This window comes from Phoenix dactylifera, chromosome 2 (assembly GCF_009389715.1).
Source record: "Phoenix dactylifera cultivar Barhee BC4 chromosome 2, palm_55x_up_171113_PBpolish2nd_filt_p, whole genome shotgun sequence".
In the NCBI taxonomy this organism is placed as follows: domain Eukaryota; kingdom Viridiplantae; phylum Streptophyta; class Magnoliopsida; order Arecales; family Arecaceae; genus Phoenix; species Phoenix dactylifera.
The window spans coordinates 13,706,973-13,727,533 of NC_052393.1; the positions used below are offsets into that span (position 1 = coordinate 13,706,973).

General features: G+C 36.9%; 1 protein-coding gene across 2 annotated transcripts in view; it reads right to left on the reverse strand.

Annotated features, from left to right (window-relative positions):
* LOC103716854 (DNA-directed RNA polymerase IV subunit 1) overlaps positions 1–20,561 on the reverse strand; it is a 32,620-nt gene that overhangs the window by 10,975 nt on the left and 1,084 nt on the right. The window contains exons 2-15 of one of the 2 annotated variants that reach the window (XM_017845140.3): positions 19,253–19,365; positions 18,820–18,940; positions 18,604–18,728; positions 11,953–12,144; positions 11,377–11,421; positions 11,068–11,295; positions 8,460–8,615; positions 8,168–8,305; positions 4,645–6,534; positions 3,299–3,465; positions 3,133–3,199; positions 2,913–3,031; positions 1,814–1,956; positions 6–244 (exon numbers count right to left, since the gene is read on the reverse strand). In XM_017845140.3, the coding sequence (XP_017700629.1) occupies positions 6–244; positions 1,814–1,956; positions 2,913–3,031; positions 3,133–3,199; positions 3,299–3,465; positions 4,645–6,534; positions 8,168–8,305; positions 8,460–8,615; positions 11,068–11,295; positions 11,377–11,421; positions 11,953–12,144; positions 18,604–18,728; positions 18,820–18,940; positions 19,253–19,339 (3,717 nt within the window). In that variant the 5' untranslated portion in view covers positions 19,340–19,365. Of the gene's footprint in view, positions 1–5; positions 245–1,813; positions 1,957–2,912; positions 3,032–3,132; positions 3,200–3,298; positions 3,469–4,644; positions 6,535–8,167; positions 8,306–8,459; positions 8,616–11,067; positions 11,296–11,376; positions 11,422–11,952; positions 12,145–18,603; positions 18,729–18,819; positions 18,941–19,252; positions 19,366–20,561 lie in introns of both variants that reach the window. The other variant, XM_017845138.3, reaches the window with a different exon arrangement.

Sequence of the window (20,561 nt, forward strand, 5' to 3'; positions counted from 1 at the left end):
CTTACTCTCAGAAAGTATTTCCATGCAGCATCGATCCCGTAAATGCTAAAAATATCATACATGCTGTTTGGATGACTGTGTTCCCAATCAATCAAATCCATTATTGGAATACAAGCATTTTGAAGGGCGCTCCAGAACTTTCCAGGCAAACATTTCTCAGACATGGAAACTCTCAGAAAAAGTTCATCAAGCGAATCGGGCTGAATATCACACAGTATTTCCACTTTCTTGAATTCCCAAAATCCTGTAAATCCCTCCCCCCACCCAAAAAGGAAAAAAACAAAAATGAGTATGTTAAATATCAAAAGAAGATAATAAAACAGCATGCACATCAAGAAGATTAAATTGAAATGAATTTTATCCCCTTGAAATCCCAATAACCCTTAAACCAATTTGACTCATACAGGACTCCTAAAAGATCATGGTTACTGTAGCACAAATTGTTTGTGATACAGAGATGTGAACAATAACTTCCTATTTAAATACATAAATTACTAAAAGAAATAAAATAGCTAAATCATACATAAACAATTTCTAAGATAAATAAAATTGAAAAGATTGGACTATTCGAGTTTTGTTAACTACTCTAGGGACCCAAAGGATGCGCCCACATCACAACCTCAAAGAAAGGTTACCAAGACAGTTTAGCAAGTGTTTTGACTCTTTGGGCACTTGAATGTGGAACCAAACAACATACTTTGTTGTTTCAAAACAAAGTGAAATACTGATATCAGCATCATAGATAATTTCAGAACTAGATTAAGGCAACTATTTTAGATAGGCATCCGTGAATATTATTCTGAGATTCTCGGTCCAATTAAATCTACATACTTCAAAGCATTGTTCACCACACTCGGTATGATAGCAGTAAGTTACCAAAACAATCCAAGGTTTGAGACATTGCAAGGGCCGAATTGGCCTGTGCTGTGTAGAAGCAACCAGTGCCACCCAGTTATGTGTTGTACCAACCCATACTACCCGGTTTCAAGTGGTATCATGGTTGGGTGGGAGAAAACTGTCTCCCAATCTTGTGCCAATATGGGGGTTGTCCTAACATATCAAGCAATACAGTACCCATACAGTACTCGATATCAATATAGCATACCTTGCTTCCAACTTACCAAAAACCCTTAAATTTTAAAATGGTACAGAATTAAACATTCTCAAGATACCGTGAACCAGTCAACTTGATGGGATAATCAGCACAGAAAACAGGCCACAATTATGACATGGGAAACAGAAACGCTGACATATAGAATGGAAATGCATGAGAGATCTATCTTAACCATAAAATTAGATCGTTAAGCAAAAACACATGGAGTGACAAGGAAGCACAGTATACCGTGAATGCAATAAATGGCTGAAAATATCATGCACAAAATTACAACCGTTAAGTTATAAATAAAAAAAATAAAGGAGCAAAGAAAGGTATGAATGGACTGATTACATCTAATTTGGATCAACATATTTGCCTTCTTACCAGCTCAAACTCAATAGTTAGATGTTAGGTGCTAGATTTTGTTTAGACACATAGGATGCAAGTAACTAACAGGGGCACCACTCATTTTCTACCTCTCATTCTTTTCCAATGATGTAAAGTCTTAAAAAATTTTTATTTTTACTTGATGCATCAAAGGCAGCAACTGAAAAATTCCAATGCACTCATTAGTCATTACTAGGAAAATTGAACCCAACTTTAGATATTGATTACGACAAAGCAGAAGTATAATCACAAGAGAAATGCCTTCTTTTGAAAAGTTTAGAATTGTATCGTGAAGCAGCTATAGAATAGCATATTGGACAAAATTATAACCTTTTACGAGTGTCTCAAGAAGAAGTGGTACAAGCACATCTCTTATGGTGTCCAATTGTATTTCCGACTCGGGAGTATCAACCAAAACCATAATACAAAATGTCTCATCATGTTCATTCTGGATATCGATTAACGAACAATCCCTGCAATGAAGTCATGTTTCAAAACATACAAATAAAAAAGTAATAGACACTAAACCAGACTTAGACTCACAAATAATATTATTGAAATGTTTAAAATCTGGCATGTAGTTAAAATGAGAATCTATTTTCTGTATTGCAATATCTTAAATGCATGATAAACTAGATAACAAAAAACTTAGGGAAAAATGTCGAACATACTTTAAGTCCATGTAAGTTGTGAATTTGGAAAAGCATGATAAGTGCTTGCTAACTCAGAGTAGTCCGATAAAAGAATGGCAATAAATGTAATGATGTGCCAAAGTTCATAGACAGCTTGGAATTTATGAACTATTTACTGTCGTGTTGGAATTTTGAATCTTAACAAGACATTTAAAAAAATATTACAATCATTGAGCTGCATAATAATGGGAACAATTTGCTGAAGGAACAAAGGACAATTCAAGGAGGATTTTGAATAGCAAACTTTTCTAATCAAGACATAGTTTGCAGGTTAAAAGACATTGTTCTAATGCAAATATACAGAAAGGCAGAGAGAGCAAAAAGTGTTTTTCTAAACAATCCAAGGATATGCGTATGTGTGTGCGTGCATGAATGTGTACATAAGTAGGTGCATCTATCCATATGTTTTAGCATAAAAAACCAAAGGAAAAAAAAACAACACAACTGTGGTCAATAAATATTGCAATGTCCACACAATTCAACCAGCAGATTTTTTCAATTTTTAAAGATAATACATGACTTCAAATGGCATGTTGATAATATCCAAGCACAAAGTATAATGACACATGCTCCATACCTTAGAAATTTAAAACTGAACAAATACAGTTTATCATGCACATCAAACAGAACATGAGGGTTCAAGATACCAGTTGTATCTTCATTTGTATTGCATATCATGTTTTGGGTTCATGTTGTCATATGAGCGGCCACAGCCTAGAGTAGTTCAGGAGTCTTACTTGCTTGTAATACGCAGTCCTGGAAGCTCTGTTCCAACAGTTTCTCTCACAAAATTATAGTTTGCGGAAAGCTGATCTATAATGGTCTGTACTCTTAATCTTTTCCTCATCATCCTTTCCTGAAAAAAGGGGGAATGCAGAATAGATATATCAAATAGAAACCAGAATGTATACTGTTCAAATACTTACACTGCAATATAAACTCCAGCATCCTCATTACCTTGCTCACGTGAAAATGTGTAATCCATGGGCTGAACTTTGTCCCTTGAACATCAAGCCCAGCATAACTAACATCAACACAATAGCCATAAACAAAATTACATTTCACAGGTTAATGATATCCAGAGTATCCATATGAGAACGAAGGAAGATGAAGATATACTAACAAAATCAAGACGGTGGTAACCAAATCAGAAAAGAGAACTCTGTCAAGATGATTCTTAACTTCCAATGCTCCATACTCAAAACCATATCGTTGTTTTTTAAGTCCCTTCGACAGGAAGATAGATGCAGATTTATCCACAGATGCTCTACTCTTACCACATTCTAACACCTTCTGTATGGTCAAATCCAAACTTCAGTCACAACACATGAAATTAGATTAGTAGTGACAGGTTTAACAGCAGAGCCTTAAATTTAGTCATTTAACTAGGAGGAAAGAGGAAATGACCATCATATAAATGTCGTATTACTGACTTGATGGATTAAGAAAAAACTTATTTATGTGAAAACTGACATAATAGACTCATTTGTGCAGGAAAGATTTCTCATGAATTTGTAGTACCATTTAATGAATCCTTAAAATTATAGCATACAACTCTCACCTTTAACTACACAAATTACTGCTATACAAATTAATATAAGACATAGCATGAATAACAAGTCACAGAATGAATGATCCACATTATAAAATCTCATTTGACAACCAAAGATACAATAGCATAAATGTAGTCACAATGATCACAGAGATACAATCTTTATCCACCATTACAAACAAAATCTGAATATATTTTCATCAGATACTCAGGAGTCAGGATTGATATGTACCTTTCATGGCCATAGTCATGGAGTATTTGCAAGAAACACCTCCTAATAAATAGTTGCAATAATAAATCTAAAAAAGAGCTACATGTTATATAACCAACTGTGCGGTGGGGCATTAGAGGGCTAGAGCTACCTTTCATGGCCATAATCGCTGAGTATTTGCAAGAATCACCTCCTAGTAAACAGTTGTAATAATAGATCTAAAAAAGAGCTACAAGTTATATAACCAACTGTGCAGTCGGGGGTTAGAGGCTTAGAGCTATTTGCTTTTTGAATATCAAAATTATATTAGTACTTATTTGAGTAGTCATCAGCAAAAAAAAGTGAGCTATTCCACAATGTATATTTTAGCACAATGCGCATGTTAGGCATCGAATAACCACTATATATTTGTGTTAGGAATTCAAAAATGAGAGAATAACCACTGCATGATACAGTATAATAGTATATGTTATTCTAATGAAGCAAATAAGGCACAACAGCATCAACAACTGACCAGAACAAAGACAACATATTTCTTATCAGACTACATCATGAAAATTAAAAAGTAATGTTAGATATCATAAAAGGAGTAAAAACTAACTGCACAAAAACTATTCTTTACGAATAAAATGCCACTCGAGATCTATAAAGTTGTAACTGCATAGTCACTATAATAAGTAAAACACAGATCAGATAGCAAAACAACCTTTAAGTTCAATAAAGGAGAAGCTTCCAGACTATTCATCGGGTGATCTAGAGCTCCATATGCTGCTTCTGAAATGGCACAAGAAGCCCATGAACCAACTGGTTGACCACCTAGCCTATTATTTTCAGCATCTTTTTCACCATTCATTGTACAAGAATCGCCTTGTTCACTGGATGATTCCCCAGGTATATTATAAGAAAATTGCACAAGTTGTTGTCCATAAGTACTTCTAACTGTTCCATCATAAGCAGCATACAAATCTCTCATGTAAAACATTAGCTTCCTAGTCAACATCCCCGGAAGTTCTGCATTCTCACTAAACATATTGGATCGACCTGTTATTGCATGCACAAAACATTCTAATGGGTTCAGACCATCCAGAAAAGAAGCTTTAACCACAGCATAAGAATTCTGCCCCCGGACACATTCAACCACATCCTGAGGTATCCCATACTCCAATTTCTTCTGAGCATTCAATGAAACACAAGAAAGCCTCCGAGGAATTCTAAAAGGCAATGGACTTGCTGGAAGTTGTAGACCTAGGCATGCCCCTTGCTGGACTAATTTTGACAAGCTGCCCTTGCTTCCTGCATGAATCATAGCCAACATTGAATTATCCCTGCTTATATATTGATGTATTACATTTTGAAGATCGTAAAAGACATCCCTAAATGCAGCAATAGAAAACTGGCTTATGTGTTTTTGGTTTCTTGCATAATTGTACGGATTCCTGCAAGTTCCATCATGACTCTTCAAAAGAAACTCCATCTCGGGGTCCAACATTAGCTGTTTAATATGGCAGGCATCTTCTGCCTCTTCCAACCCATAGCATACTTCATCAGTCATCTTCCTTCGGGAATATAAGTCTGAAGACAAGTAAACATCACCTAAAGAAACACTTAATCCTCTTGTTGTTAGATATTCACATAGAACTTCCTGAGCAGAAAAAAGAAAGTCAAGAGCTTTTCTGCCATAACATTTGAACATGCTAGAAAATATACTAGAAGTAGTATTCTGTAGCCAAAAGGATGCTCCAGAAGTTGAAAGAACTTCACCCTTGCTGATTGGAATCTTATTTGAACCCATGCTGAAATCCATGGTAGGTGGAAGAAGCATGCTGAATAATTGCTGGCCAGTCCAGAGAGGAGACCGAGTGGTTGGAGCTTTAATAATCGAAGGAGATGGTGACTGTGAAGGACAAAGCATTTCGAACTGCTGCATCTCAAACTTGTTCAAAAAGACTATGCTGTTTGTTAGCAAATGTGCAGCAGTTAAGCTATCATGGCTTAAGGAAACCAGGCTTCGACCATCTTGTGCATTTAACAACTGGTGGTCTAAACTAACTAGCTCCCCAAGCTCCACTCTACAATGGACAGACTGTGGTACATATCCATGGAGGCAGTCTCCATCAAAATCTCCCAATAAAGGAGCACAGCATAAAGGGTTTATTGAAACAACAGATTGAATTGGTAGGATCTTTACTGACAATGCAATTAAGGAATGTTGATGCACAGATGGAGGCCTGTTTACCAAAATGAGATCATCATTTTCCAAGGGTCTATAAATTGTATCACCAACTTGAAGCTGATTTGATTTTCTTACAGAAGTTAGTTGGCCCTTGCTCCTAGAATGGAGTTCTTCCTTTGTAAGCAGATGCAGATTGCAACTCATGTTTAGCTTTTCCAAATTGTAGGTATTAACATGCTCACTGATATACATATTTTGAGATATGTCAAACGGAATGCCTATTTGACCCAATTTTATTTTTGGATCGCCAACCATGGTCATGCGGAATACGTTGTCTGACCTCTTGCTAAGAACAACTTCTTTCAGCCATTTCAATCCAGATAAACAAGAAGAATCTCCATTTGAAGAATTACGAGCACGTAGCTGTAACAAAAGAAAATTTACCAGTAACATGCTTACAGATATATACCTTCATATATTAAATCATGTATAACATATGTATTTACATCATGGTCGGTGGAAGCATCCCAAACCGGAAAGTTTGGGGAGTACCAAGCCATACCGGCGGCGAACCGGAATAGTTCTGGCAACCGAAACAAAAATCCGTCGGAGGGGAAGAAGGAGAAGGAAAGAGAGGAAAAGAGAGAACGAGCAGGGGAGAGAGTGAGAGGAAGAGGAAGAAAGAGAGAGCCGTGGAGGCCGGCGAGCCGTGCGGAGGAGGCAGAGGAGGGGCTCCACCTCTGGGTCCCCTAATTTGTTCTCGCGAGTTCGCCGGCCTCCACCACCCTCCTCTTTCCCTCCCTCTCTCACCCTTATCTCTCTCTTTTCCTCTCTCCCGTTCTCCCTTTCCCCCTCCTCTACTATGTCGGTACGGGCCCGGCATGGAACGGTACAGAGGCGTACCGACTCGTGCCGTCAAAAAACCGGTCTGGCCCCGATTTCAGCACAGCAGACCTTGATTTACATAGTTGCAGATGTGCATAAATATCACATGAATCTCAGTGTGACCAAAACAACCTAATATAATTATTTCAAGGGCATCCAAGGCAACGCTTTACGAGCATCATTTATTTCAAGAAGAATGCCTCCACTTGGCTTTTTTTCTGTGTATCATACATGTACGATGCATTCAAATAGATCAAAAGGTATAAACTATAAAGGTTATATTTACCATGCACAGAATATGCTGACCATCATGCAAAACTAATGATAGCATGAAACAAGTAATCAAGAATCAATATGCCTACAAAACAACCTAATATAATTATTCCAAGTATGACAAACAAGGCAGCGCTTTATGAGCTTCATTTATTTCAAGAAGAACACCTCCATCATGCAAAATTAATGATAGCATGAAACAACTAATCAAGAATCAAGATGACTACATAATCCGTTTATTTATGTTATAAAAACAAACAACAGCCAATCACATTCACAAAGCCTAACAAGCACATACATGAAGACAGGTAGACGATAGAATGTCAATGTTTTTTACTGACTGTAGGAATTCAACACATGGGTGGTACAACCCTTTAATCCTTAAAGTAACAAAACATTACATGCATGATACATGGATACTAGTTTATAATATGGAAAAATATAAAACACATGAACACAAATATATGCACAACTATGGACTAACGTACTGCCCGATATGAGGCGTACTGTACCGCCCGATACGAGGCATACTGTACCGCCCGATACGAGGCATACCGTACCATATTGGAAGAAAATTGATACAAAACTTAACTTCAAGTCGGTACAAGCCACACACTGTCCCGTACCAAGACGTACCGACCTGTACCAAGACGTACTGGGTGCATACCGGCCCGTACCGACCTGTACCGAGGCGTACCACAATAAAAATTTAGAAAAATAGTTAAAAAACTATTTCAATACAAAGATGTACCATATCGTACCAAACCAATAAAATACCGAAACGGTATTTGGTAACGAGATTGCGGACATTGTGCACAACAATGTATCACACTTTTACCATCTATGCACATAGAAACACAGACAGAGAGAGAGAGAGAGACAGAGTTATTTTGCTTGCCTTAGACACATTTAGGCAGTCCAGCACTCGACTTGTAATAAATGATGTTGCAAGAGGAACAAACTGCTGATGCTGCCTAAACTCGTCAATCTTCCTGCTTATGTCAACTAGCCTTTTATAAGCTTTTGTGCTTTGATCCTGCTTCCATATGAAACATAAAGCATAACATGATCACAACAACAACCATGAAAAAAGAAAGAGTGAGATACTTGATATCTCAATAATTTATACAGGTATACATTATGTATCTACATGCAGAAACAGAGTGGTCCACAAAACAGAACCAACTTACAAAAGATAATTGCGGACCATCAGCATGCACATGTGATGTTTCCACCACACGATGGCAATTTGGAGATACTGGAAGATAAGAAAGAAATAGCACATCACGCCTTAATGCAAACTGTTTAATGAATTCTGGATCAAGTTCTTTCAATAAGCAAAATGCCTGAAAAAAGAAAGGAGAGGGTGGAATGGAATTAGAGAACAAATATGAAATTAAAAAATGAAAAATAATATCATTTCAACTAAAATCTTCATTGGACAAGAGTATATAATAGATATGACGGAGAAAAGGAACACGTTTCATAACATTTGAATCTTTAAATAATTATCAAATTGTTCAAAATATATTAAATGTGAAACCAGTGGACAAATCAACAACCTTTCAAGATTGATGTGTAAACAAATCTCACCATCAGGATTACACTTTAAACTTTTCGGCTAGCTTGGAAATAAAATGTCAGTTTCTAGCAAGGTTTCAATAATGCTGATATCCAATAATATCAGACTTTGGCATCATTCTTTAACATTATATTGAAAAAAGCGCCCATCGTTTGAACAAATCAATGCTGAAAATGATACTTTCAGAATAAATCTATCAGGTGCCATAGCAATAAGGGTGTAAGTCAGAACAAACATTCATACCAAGGGCCGATATGATATCATATCAAGCCCCTGTACCATACAGGTTTCCTTCCGGTATGGTATGGTACACTCGTTACAGACTTTTGCAGTTTGGTAGGTATAACCTTGGAATAAATTAGTAGCTGTCACAATCGCCAACAATAACTATCCTAACAGGAAAAGGCAGATAGAATAAAATTTTGATTTCACAAAATGGAGATTTAATTTTCAATCATATCATTTTAATAGGAATGCATATGGTCAAAAAAATTCCAAAAAATACTATTGAATAGGAAAAAAGGTCATACAATCTGCACAAAAAATGCATCATTAATATTTCAATTTTAGGTGCCAATCGGACCATTGGTGCTTAAAATATCCCAATCATTGTTTTTCCTAACACAGAAAACCTGATGCCCCATGTAAAAAAGTGACAAATTAAGGACAAAGGAGATCTTAGGTCCAAATATGTGATGACCCTGCTTCAAAATATATTGCTGGTTCAATCAGTCAACCACAATCCTTATTCCTAACATCATTAAGTCATATTAGGCAGGATATATTAAGGATTAAAATAGTATGTTTTACACCCTTAACAGTCTTCTCGTTCTTATTTGAAACCCAAAGAATCAAGTTGACTCCCTGGATCTTTATGACAAACCAAACCTGAATAATGAATTGAGTCGTATTAATGCCCAAATTACGGACCCATATCAGAAGAAATCCAAGTTGGGATCTAGAAAATATAATCCATCTGCATTCAGGAATAACAAGCTCCTACCCGCTCAAGTGAGGCGAGAACAGCCTCGTCCCCCTTGGCTAAATTGTTGTATTCCTTCACTCAACCTTTGCTAGTTCTTAGCAATCAGGAAAGAGAACACTTTTTCATGACCCAATGACAAAAAATTGAAAAGGCATAACTAGCCAATAAAACTTAGCTTACATGGCTTCCCTACTTTTCTTGTCATCCTAGCCTTAGTCTTTACCTTGCACTCATCAGTGAGATCATCAACCAAGTTCATCAAAACGATCAGGCATCCAGAAATATCATCTCACAAAGATTAGGACAAGAAGCTTATTATGTCACATGCACAACAAAAGGCTTATGCATCATCAGCACCTTTGGTCAAATTCTTTAAGGCCAATTCTACCCATTCAGCCATGAAGGAGTCTAAGTTTGATATGATAAAGGCCACTATTGCTACCTTATATTTTATAATATAATCTTTATCTTGGTACAGAAGATCCTTGTTGTTAAATATATGGAAAACATAGCCTTCCATTTTTCATGTAATAGTCTGTAAACCTTCTGTTTATTCCCTTGGATTCCGATTCTGCATACATTAACATGAGTGACAAAAACATGATGACCTAAATTTGTCCAAAAAAATATGAAAAAGTTTCCGAACCGGCGGAAGTGGAATTCTAAAGAAATCAATGCAACTAGACTCTTCAACCGACATAACACCTTTCGCAATTTTCCACTAATTTAAACTTTAAATTAAACCCCTAACTGAAAATTACTGAACACAAGCGTAGTACAAGCAAAAAAGATAATGGAAAATTTTGGAACTTCATTACCTCATAAATTATTCATCATTTAGACATTGTACAAATATATTTTGTTCTACGAGCTCAGGTTCTTAAGTTTACCAAGTTGATGCAGAGTTTTATGGAAGTTGAACTTATTTTTCTTGGCTGTTCCAACCCCTTGAAGTGTAGCACCAAACCAATATTATACGGTTACAGAAATTGTTATTTTAACATTGGAATGCACTTTTAAAATGTACAAGCATAAATAGCCAACAGAATCCTTCAAAGTGTAAATTTGGTTGTATCGACCAATTGTATACCAGAAAAAATAACATGAAACTCCATGAATCAGAAATAACTAGTTGCAAAAAAAAGCTACATCAACAAAATTTTGGGCAAAGATTTGATGAGGAAGAATTGCATGGAATTATTCTTATATCAAACTGGCAAGAAAGACTTACCTGATATGGTGACACAGTGATCCTGTTAGCATTTGATTCTTGCTGCTGCGAAAATGTAGGGACAAAGCTCCAAAAGTCTTGAGGCAGTACATCGCCCAGACTTTTATTTTGAAATTTCTTTGGTAGCTTGTCATTAACTTCTGCTATTACTGAAAGGCTTTTCTTCCCTAACATGTCCTTGGAAAGTAACTTAAACTTCACAGCAGGGTACCAATCAGTTGCATTCCTCTGTTAAGAAAATAAGCATCTTCTCCATAATTAATTCCACAAAAATATTTAGTTCAGAAAACAAAAATCCACTAGACTTACAGCACAATATTTACAAGTTGCTTGAGCATCCGTTTTCGCCCATTTCTTTGACAATGCAGTACATGCAATAGAAGAGGAAAGCCATCATTATCAACATGCAATTGTACGGTAAATGAAAAGATTCCACCAGAAAAGTAATACAATGTGCAGTAAAGATGAGACATCAGATCTCTAAATCAATATACTTCTGAACATTCAGGAATCAGCAAATTAAATTGTCACATTCGAGAGACCCAAATGCAAGAGAAACATCAGGGAGGATTGTCTTCGTAATTGAAGTCAACAGAAATAGCAAATAAATGTTATTCAGTCAAACCATTCTAGCATCAACAAGGTTTTCGTGAAATATAAGTATAGAGGTTTTACTTACTAGCTCTAATTCGGTTAGTCATATCATATAATAGAATTGAACAAGCATAAGAGTATGCAAAATTGGAAGTTGTGTGGATTAAGTTTGGTGAACTACAAATAGTTAGAGACCAAAGAATGGAAGTATCCATATAACTTAGTTAAAATATGGTCAAAAAGTTTCCCTGAAGAGATTTACATGCAGAACCCAAATAGCAAATAAATTACCTTTCCAACCTCCAAACTTTTCTTCAAGTAGAATTTTCTGGCATGATCTAGAACACTTTGAGGAGAAAATAACACTTTGGACTTGCATAACTTCAAAAACTTTCTCCTGAGAGCAGCGATGGTTTTGCCAAAAGCCTCTGAAATGTGATCTTCTCCAATGGATTTCTCCCAAGTTTCTAAATCAAATGAATCCTGTGAATATGCATAAACATTAAAGGGCAAACCTCAAAGATTCTCCATGGGCTAGATTGAATCATAAGTTCAGATACTTCAATTCATCATACTAGAAAATGATAAATGATTCTGTGTTCTTAAATTCATTCAAGGTGCCAGTCACAGTTTTGTTTGTCGTAACCATACCTAACATTTAGCCCTTTTTTTCTGGCAAGTGGCTGCCCCAAGATTCAAACCTGTGCCATTGCACTTGTCAGCCCAGGCTTTTTGCCATTGCACCAAGCAATAGCCCCTTAAGGAGAAAAGAAAAGCTTCACCCAAACAATATGCAATATCAAGTTATTGAAAAAAAGGCCAATATTAATAAATACTTGAGGGATATCCGTTAACATGAATGCTTTTATATTAATAAATAGGGTCACCCCAAGATTTAAGTCAGTTCAAAGTAGAAACTTCTATATGACCATTCTTTTCCCCTCAGTCACCACCCAACCAGTCCAGTGTTCCAGTCGCCATCCTTCCATGCCACACATCCAGCTTCTCCTTTAATGTTGCAAGGAAGTGATCACTACATGAATGACTGAGTTTTATTTTTATAAATATGAGCAACACATTTAGACCTGGACCCTGACAGGAACAACCCAAATCTGACCTCAACCACAGGCCTGTGGATCGGGTATGGGTCCAAAAATAGACCCATAAGACATTTCATGTCCAGATCCAAGTCTAGAAAAAGTATACACCACCAGGACGTGGCCAACCTGATCTTGTTATATATAAGTACAGGATTGATTTTTATGAATCCCATCCAGACCCCACGTTTACCAAGTATATAAAGCATAGACTTACAGTTACACTCTTCGAATTTCTTACAAAATTACTAATTATACTTTGAACATGTGTCATTAGCAAATGATTTTGAGGGCATAATGTGAATTGGAGTTACAAAGATTGCTAATCCCTCAGGACACGGACTCCCAATATATGCACAATATGAACCTGGTATGTGTTGGGTGGGGGTCCTATGCAATCTTGACTACCCAAACTGAAACTTGACCAGATCCATGGAACCCTTGGTGGATCCCTAGGATTCTTGTCAAAGATTTAGACTCAAAACCCCTTGCAAGTCCAAGGAAAGAGTGATGGAGGGAGAAACAAATGCACATGGATGGCGGAACACGACTAAAGAGATTATAAACATATTAGTAATTGTAAAATTTTAAATCAATAGAACTTGTTAAGGCACTCAATTAGAATAATCACAGGAAAACATAATAAACCAGGCAGTTAATCTCAGCAATTTCCTATGGGAATCCATCAGCAGAGTTACTGAAACTTCCATAGGAAAACATTTATGATAGAAAATAGACATGAAAACAGAAATATTAGGCTTTATAGGAAACAAACTTGGGGAAGTTTAAGTGAAAAGAAACAATGTGTGTAAACAATTATTTATGTTGTCATCTATGTCAAGTGGATAAATATACTAGCTTATTTCTAAAACAATGTACATTCACATGCAAGTACCAACATGCATAATCTGTAAGCTGTTATTCCAATATAGAACAAAGTAAGCAACTGAGATAAATCTGACTTAAAATTTAAGAATAACATAATAGCAATTGATATAAATGAAGGGAAAAGGAAAAAAAAAAGAAGAAAGTAAAGGAAAAAAATATATGAACAACCGAGAAAAAGAAAGATGTGAGGAATGGAAAGAGAGAGTACTTGCCAAAAAAAATTGCAGCATAAGTATAGTAATGGTTATTATATCCATGGATTTGAGTGTCAGTCAAAATGTAACTGCATCAAATGTACTGTGCCAATGCCACAGCAGTAGAAGGCAATAGAATGTACAAGCTGCATGCCAATACTTGCCATGTTGTTGTGCCTATGAATGCCCATCACTGGCATAGAATAGCATGTAAAGCATGTCGCGATACTTATCGTGCCAATGCCAGGCCAGCACAGATACTCCAACCCAAGACCTACTGAACCGGCCCGAACCGGCCGGTTCAACGCATAACGTACCAGTATCAGCCCCAATCGGTACGCTTCAGCTGTGAAAAACGGTTCCGGCTATAGGGCCCGAACCGACCATTTTTCGCTGTGTACCGATACGAACCGATCCGATTCGCATCGGCCCAAATGCGGCTTCCCCGCGCATGAGAAGAGGGACCACGCGGGGCAGCGCGCCCGCGCGGGATCGAGCTGGGAACTGCGCTCGCACGCAGTTCTCCGGAAGCAATTTTTCAAGCTAGGAACAGCGCCCGTGCACGATTACCCGCGCTAGAAACTCATCCGCGCGTGGTTCCCCGCGCTGGAAACTCGTTCGCACGCAGTTACCCGCGCTAGGAACCACGCACAGCTCGTGCCTGCGCGCGATTCCCCGCATAGGGAACCGCACCTGCAGCCGGTTCCCCAGTAGGGAATCGCGCCCGCGCGCAATTCTTGCCCGCAGGATAGCTTGCCCACGTCGGCTGAAAGCCCGCGTGGGCCATTTAATTACATAGAGTGGGCATTTAATGCGCTCACGCGCGCGGACGCGCGTTGTTTTTTTTTTTTTGCGTCCACACATTATTTTTTTTTTACACGTTCGCGCGTCGCGTTCGCTCTGTTGGCTGGTTTAGTGCCGATTCCAATTGGTACCGAACCGATACTGAACCAGTACTGGTGCCCACCGGTATGTCGGTACAGTTGGTCCGGCGGATTTTGCTCCAACCCTTGAATATTATCAATAATGAATATTGAACCAAGCTTCTTTAGTTTTTATCATGTTGCGAATAGCAAAATGAGGAGAATCAAGCAAGTAAAACTATCAAAATGTCATCCAACAACAGCTAACATCATATTCATCCATTGAAGTCAACAAAATTTCTATTTATTTTTGTTTGTTAAATATACCAGATTAAATATCATCATAAGCATCCAAATGATCAATTCATATGTGGCCACATTTATCGCTTTACAGCAACATATTTTTAGGTCGGCAATGCTCACCTTAGCTTTTTTTTGAGGTCACTTCTATAACTCAAATAGATCAGAAAGTAATCGCTAAAGATTTCTTACAATCATGGTAAATGTTGACTAGTTTTCTAGAGGTTTTTCAAATGACTATATTTCCACACTTACTATGTTGAACTATATTGCATCATGGCATTTTTCTATGATTCGACATCATGTTCACGTTTCTAACACCAAGTAAGAATTTTGTTTATTATAAACATGCTAATATTACATTGTCTTCATGCCTTTCGTTGTTCAGCAATGAACATAGGGCAGAGCATCGAAAAATAGGGACATTTTATGTTGATCACATGGTGATCCTTAATCCTTTAACTGACATATTTTACTATTGCTGCTTGTCCAGATGAATGTCTGTTGTAAACACAGTTGGGCATTTCTCAATTTTTTACTGCATTGTAGGGTCAGAATAAAAGCCACTAGGCCACAAAGATTGTCTAGATGAAAGTCTAATATTGCCAAATTATCAACACAATTAGGCATTTCTTGTTTTTTACTGCATTCTTGGGTTCAAATAAATGGCACCAGGATAAGAACATTGTTTAGCTCCCCTAACGTAAAAGTTCACTAAAGCGCTTCAAAGTTCAAATACTTATACCACCATTAATTATAAATAATACTCAAAGCACTTTGTATTCTCTCATGGTTTGTTCACATAATGACTAGATTTAGCTGCACAAAAATTGGGTCAGTGTTATCACTATGATGCATGATCCAACTTGTTTCTCTAAGTAGAACAAGAAAAAGTGTAAAAAAATCTGAAGCGCACAAAATATCCATGATTGCTTCACTTGCTTGATCTCTTCTCTTGTAGCACTCAGCCCGGCTAATAAGGAACTAGGCCTAGTCCACTTGACTGGCCCAGATGTAAAAATTGGAGTTGGAGACAGAAAAAAAGAATAGAGCTCTGTTCGACTTGGAGTAGAAGACAGACTCCTCCTCCATCCCAATGTCCTACAAGGGCTAGCAAATCTAGCCTCCAACAGCTATTTAAAGAACCCCACACCCTCTTTTGCCTCACCACCTACAGGTTTTTGCCAATCACCACCACTAACCACTGTCGGTTCTTTTCTTCTTCTCTTGCTCATCGGAGATTTTAGTTGAGCGCTCGTCAGAGTCTTAGGTTCTGAGAGGGACCTTTCGCTCTTTTCTCTCCTTGCTCTTTCCTTTTTTCTCTCCTCTTCTCTCTTTCTCTGTTCATCACTCATCCTCTCTCTATAAAGCCTATGGATTTATGGGTCCTAAATGACCCTTGAACCTGGGAGGGGTCCCAGATCTCTTAGATCTACATTATACGGCCCTAGGAGAGTTCCAGATCGGCGTTATGTGGCTCTAGGAGAGTGTTCGGGCTGACCTTGTTATGATCATTTACCATAACCCATTGACGATTATGATTATTCTGATGATGAAATCCAACTCTATAGGTGAGCAACCGTCTAGGCAAGAAAATGTTGCCCGAGTTCGTAGATCAAGGAGTAGATCGGTGTACGCTGTACTTAAACGCTTATATATAAAAGCTATTTTGTGCATTGGTGATTTTGCTTTGTATAGTATATGATGGCTACTTATTATATACTTATCTATTAAGTACATGTGGATCTTTATGGACTTATTATCATATATAACTAATTCTCGATTTGGGTACATGTGTTCATCAAATTTTTACAAGAGAGTATGATCTTGAATTATGTTTACTTAACAAGCACGTAATTGAATTGTACATCTGTATGGTTGTGCTGCTCTAAGCTAGGCACATTGTTGATGCCCCACCATAGGTCGGAAATATGGTATTGTTGATGCCCCGCCACAGGCTGGAAATGTGGTACTATTGATGCCCCGCCACGGGCTGGAAATGTAGTTGATGCCCAGCCACGGCTGGAAACGCAGTACTATTAATGCCCCGCCACAAGCTGGAAACGCAATACTGTTAATGCCCCGCCACAGCCAGAAATATGGCACTCTTGATGCCCCACCACATGTTGGAAACATGGTTGAGGTAGTCCAGAGCTAAGAACCTAAATATTATCAGATCCAATAGATGCTATTTTGAGATAATTATTTGATGTGATTTATTGCATTAAAAGATGTGTGTTTGCTATGCACGTTTTATGATTATAGTATTTTGTGGCATGGAATTTATATAAGTAATAGTTATTTGATAATCTCTCATTTATTATTATTATAAAGGTGTTGATGTGGGAAAATTCTTGCTAGTCTATAAAGCTCACGCCACTTCTTTTCTTTTCCTTTTAGAGTTGCAGGATGCTTAGTCTCGGATGGGTCGGGCGCAGAGTTTGAGTGATGGAGTCTATAGTTACTTTATTTTCTAATGCCAAACGAACAATTAGATATCTAGTAATTGAATCGGTTTTATTATTTGAATATAGTGGATTTATTTAGTTAGATTATTTAGCTAGATTATTTAGCTATTAACCATTGAGTTAATGGATATCTGTTCATTTTAGGCCTTGCATGATCTCTAGGGCATCGCTCTAGGGTTCACGCGGCCGTGTCACGTGGATGGCCCAGGTGACGAGTTCGGGGAGTGACATCTCTATATGAGTGTCATCCACAACCACATATTTACCAATTGAAGACGATAACCAAAGGGATTCCTAGATCACTAGCATGACTAATCTTGGCATGTCAAGCATTAGGGATAAACATTCATTCAGCCAGATTTAGCATATCATTCAGGATCTCACTTTTAACGGAACTGTTTCTCATTATCATTATATGTCTTTAACATCTTCAAAAACATGACTCATGTGAATTTCACGCTCCAATTGAAAAGTGTCTAGAAAATGCATATTAATTGTTAATACTTTATTCTCATAAAAATAGATCTAAGAGGTCAACCAAAAATCTGTAATTGTGGCTGGTATAGATTAATATTACAATCATATTTCTTCCCATACAACTTAAGCAATAAAATTATTAAGTGTTATGTTTTAACACTTCTTTTCTAATTTTGTTTCCACGGAAAAACGCGAACTTGTACAAGCTTTTATACAGGAGAGGTTTTTCTTTATTATGTATGGCACCTTCAGCAAAATACAAAGCAACCAAGAGGCAACTAGCAAAACATAGAAGTGCGTAGTGACCATATCCTAGAAAAGTTCTTTAGTTGTATAGCACAAAAGAAAAAATATGCATGGCAAAGCAGTATTCTAATAATCCATATCCATCTCTATTCCAAACATCAACACCTTTAAAAACCTTTTAGACATGAAAAAAGTGGGGGAGGGGAAGGAGTATCTCAAAAGTCAAAAGGAAAAAAAGTATTTACAGGTCAATTCACTAAAAAATTACAGCCATGAAGAAGCAAAAGGTAATCTGACTCAAATTCTATAGTAAGTTAAAATGCAGAGTAGTAATAAAATTATAAATAGATTCAAATCACTTATCTGAATGACACAACCAAAATTCACATCAAAGTGTACAGTAGCTCACCTTCATTTGTAGGTCTCCCTTAATGGACATGCAACCAGGACAGATCTGGTTCAGAATTTGAATGACTTCTGTTACAAAATATGGATGATAAATTGTTCTTGGTAGTTTAATCAATCCAACATGACCTGATAAAGCAATATTAGCATACTCAGAAAAATCCATTATAAAAGGAAGAAAAGTCATATAAGTAATATTCATTGCAAAACATGGACCCACCCTCACAATCTCTTGTGTTTTTGGAACCACATGTTTGACAACGAGAAGATGCATTTGGCAAGCCCAATTTAGCATTAGTCACATCATTGCTCTCTACAATGTTGACATGACATATTTTTTCCTAAAAAATCATAAAAAAAATGCAGAGTAAGATGATTTTATAAGTAGAAAAGCAGTAGCAAATGAAACAGTTCCATGACAGAAAGTTCAGTAGAAATAAGCAATGGGAAAAAAATAAAGTATAAGTACCGTAAGAAAACTGATCAGAGGGGGGGAGAGGGGGAGAGAGAGAAAGAGAGAGCTTAAACACTCCGCAACCAAGCTAAGCTAGCATGAGATCCCAATGAAATACAATTTTTCTAAAACTTCAGGAATGCAACAGGAAAGAGCATAAAACCGCAAGCCTCAGTTGGAATAAAAAAAAAATGCTTACTATATCATCATCAGTCAATATGTCAAACTCTATGCCAGTTAAGAGCCCAGATGGTGCCATCAGCTCAATAATCTGGTCGCTAGCCATGCTTAGTATCCAAATGTTTTGCTTGCCTACATGAAATAAATTAACAATTATCAGTAGAAATAATAATATATACAAGAAGAAGTGTGTCAACGTAGTAGTAACATAAAATTTGCATTAGAGCAATGTAGTGCATTTTTCAGAAGACCAAGCACCCAAAAATAATTTGATTCTGTGCATCAAGAAAGAAATGCAAATACCATGACAACAGTCTTCCATAAAAAGAAAAGGGCATGGTAACCGAGGACATGGTATTAAGTTTGTAAAGAAATGGATACCACTGTCTACCACATGATAGACTATTTAAATGTCTAAGCAACTAAAGTATTACGAAGAGATTCTTACTTTGAGATATCCAAGCCCATTTCACACTCCTCGATAGAAACAGAATTATTAAGCATATACCTATGAAAGATAACATTGAAAGCCCCTCTTGCATACCGAAACAAGAGCAACCGCTGTGGCCTAAAAATATGTGTGATATATGCATTGTTATACAATATATCAAATTGTGTATGAGAATGCCCAACTACAATAGTTAGTCTTCTCAGTTTCTAAATCTGTCAAGACAGCTTAAAATCCTCGAGTACTGACACAAATGAAAGCCAACTTTGGCAAATCAATTGGTTAGTTCTTGCCTTTCTAAGTTAATTATCATTTTAAGGCACGATCAGTTACAAATAAACCATAGCATTTATGATGAAACAGAAATAGTTTTCTCCTGAAAGATAAAATGTCCACTTTGGCATTTATGATGAAACATGATTAGTTCTATCCACAGAAAAAACGTGTCAACCTTAGCATTTATGATTTAACAGATAGGTTGTCCTAAATGAAAAAAGTTTCTAAACTGATACAAACCAATCTACACCTGCTGTTTCCGAACAGCAGGGGCATGAGAGATGATTCTTCAAGATACTTCAGGAATGTGGTTTTTCATAAAATGCTCTATGTAAATAATCAAACAGGTGCAATTTGTTTTATCACAAGCAATTTTTTTAATCACAGTCCACATTTGTGATGAAGATTCCATTATAGTTAATCCAGTAATATTTGTACATATATTATTTTATATCCATGGACACAATGAAAGTCCAATATATAAACATGAATTAAATTATTGGACTTGTAACACTTGTTTTTAATTTAATTGAGGCACATGTCAGAGAGTGAAAAAGAGCTACACTGTAATACAGAAAACTTGAAAAACAAAGCAAACAAAGAA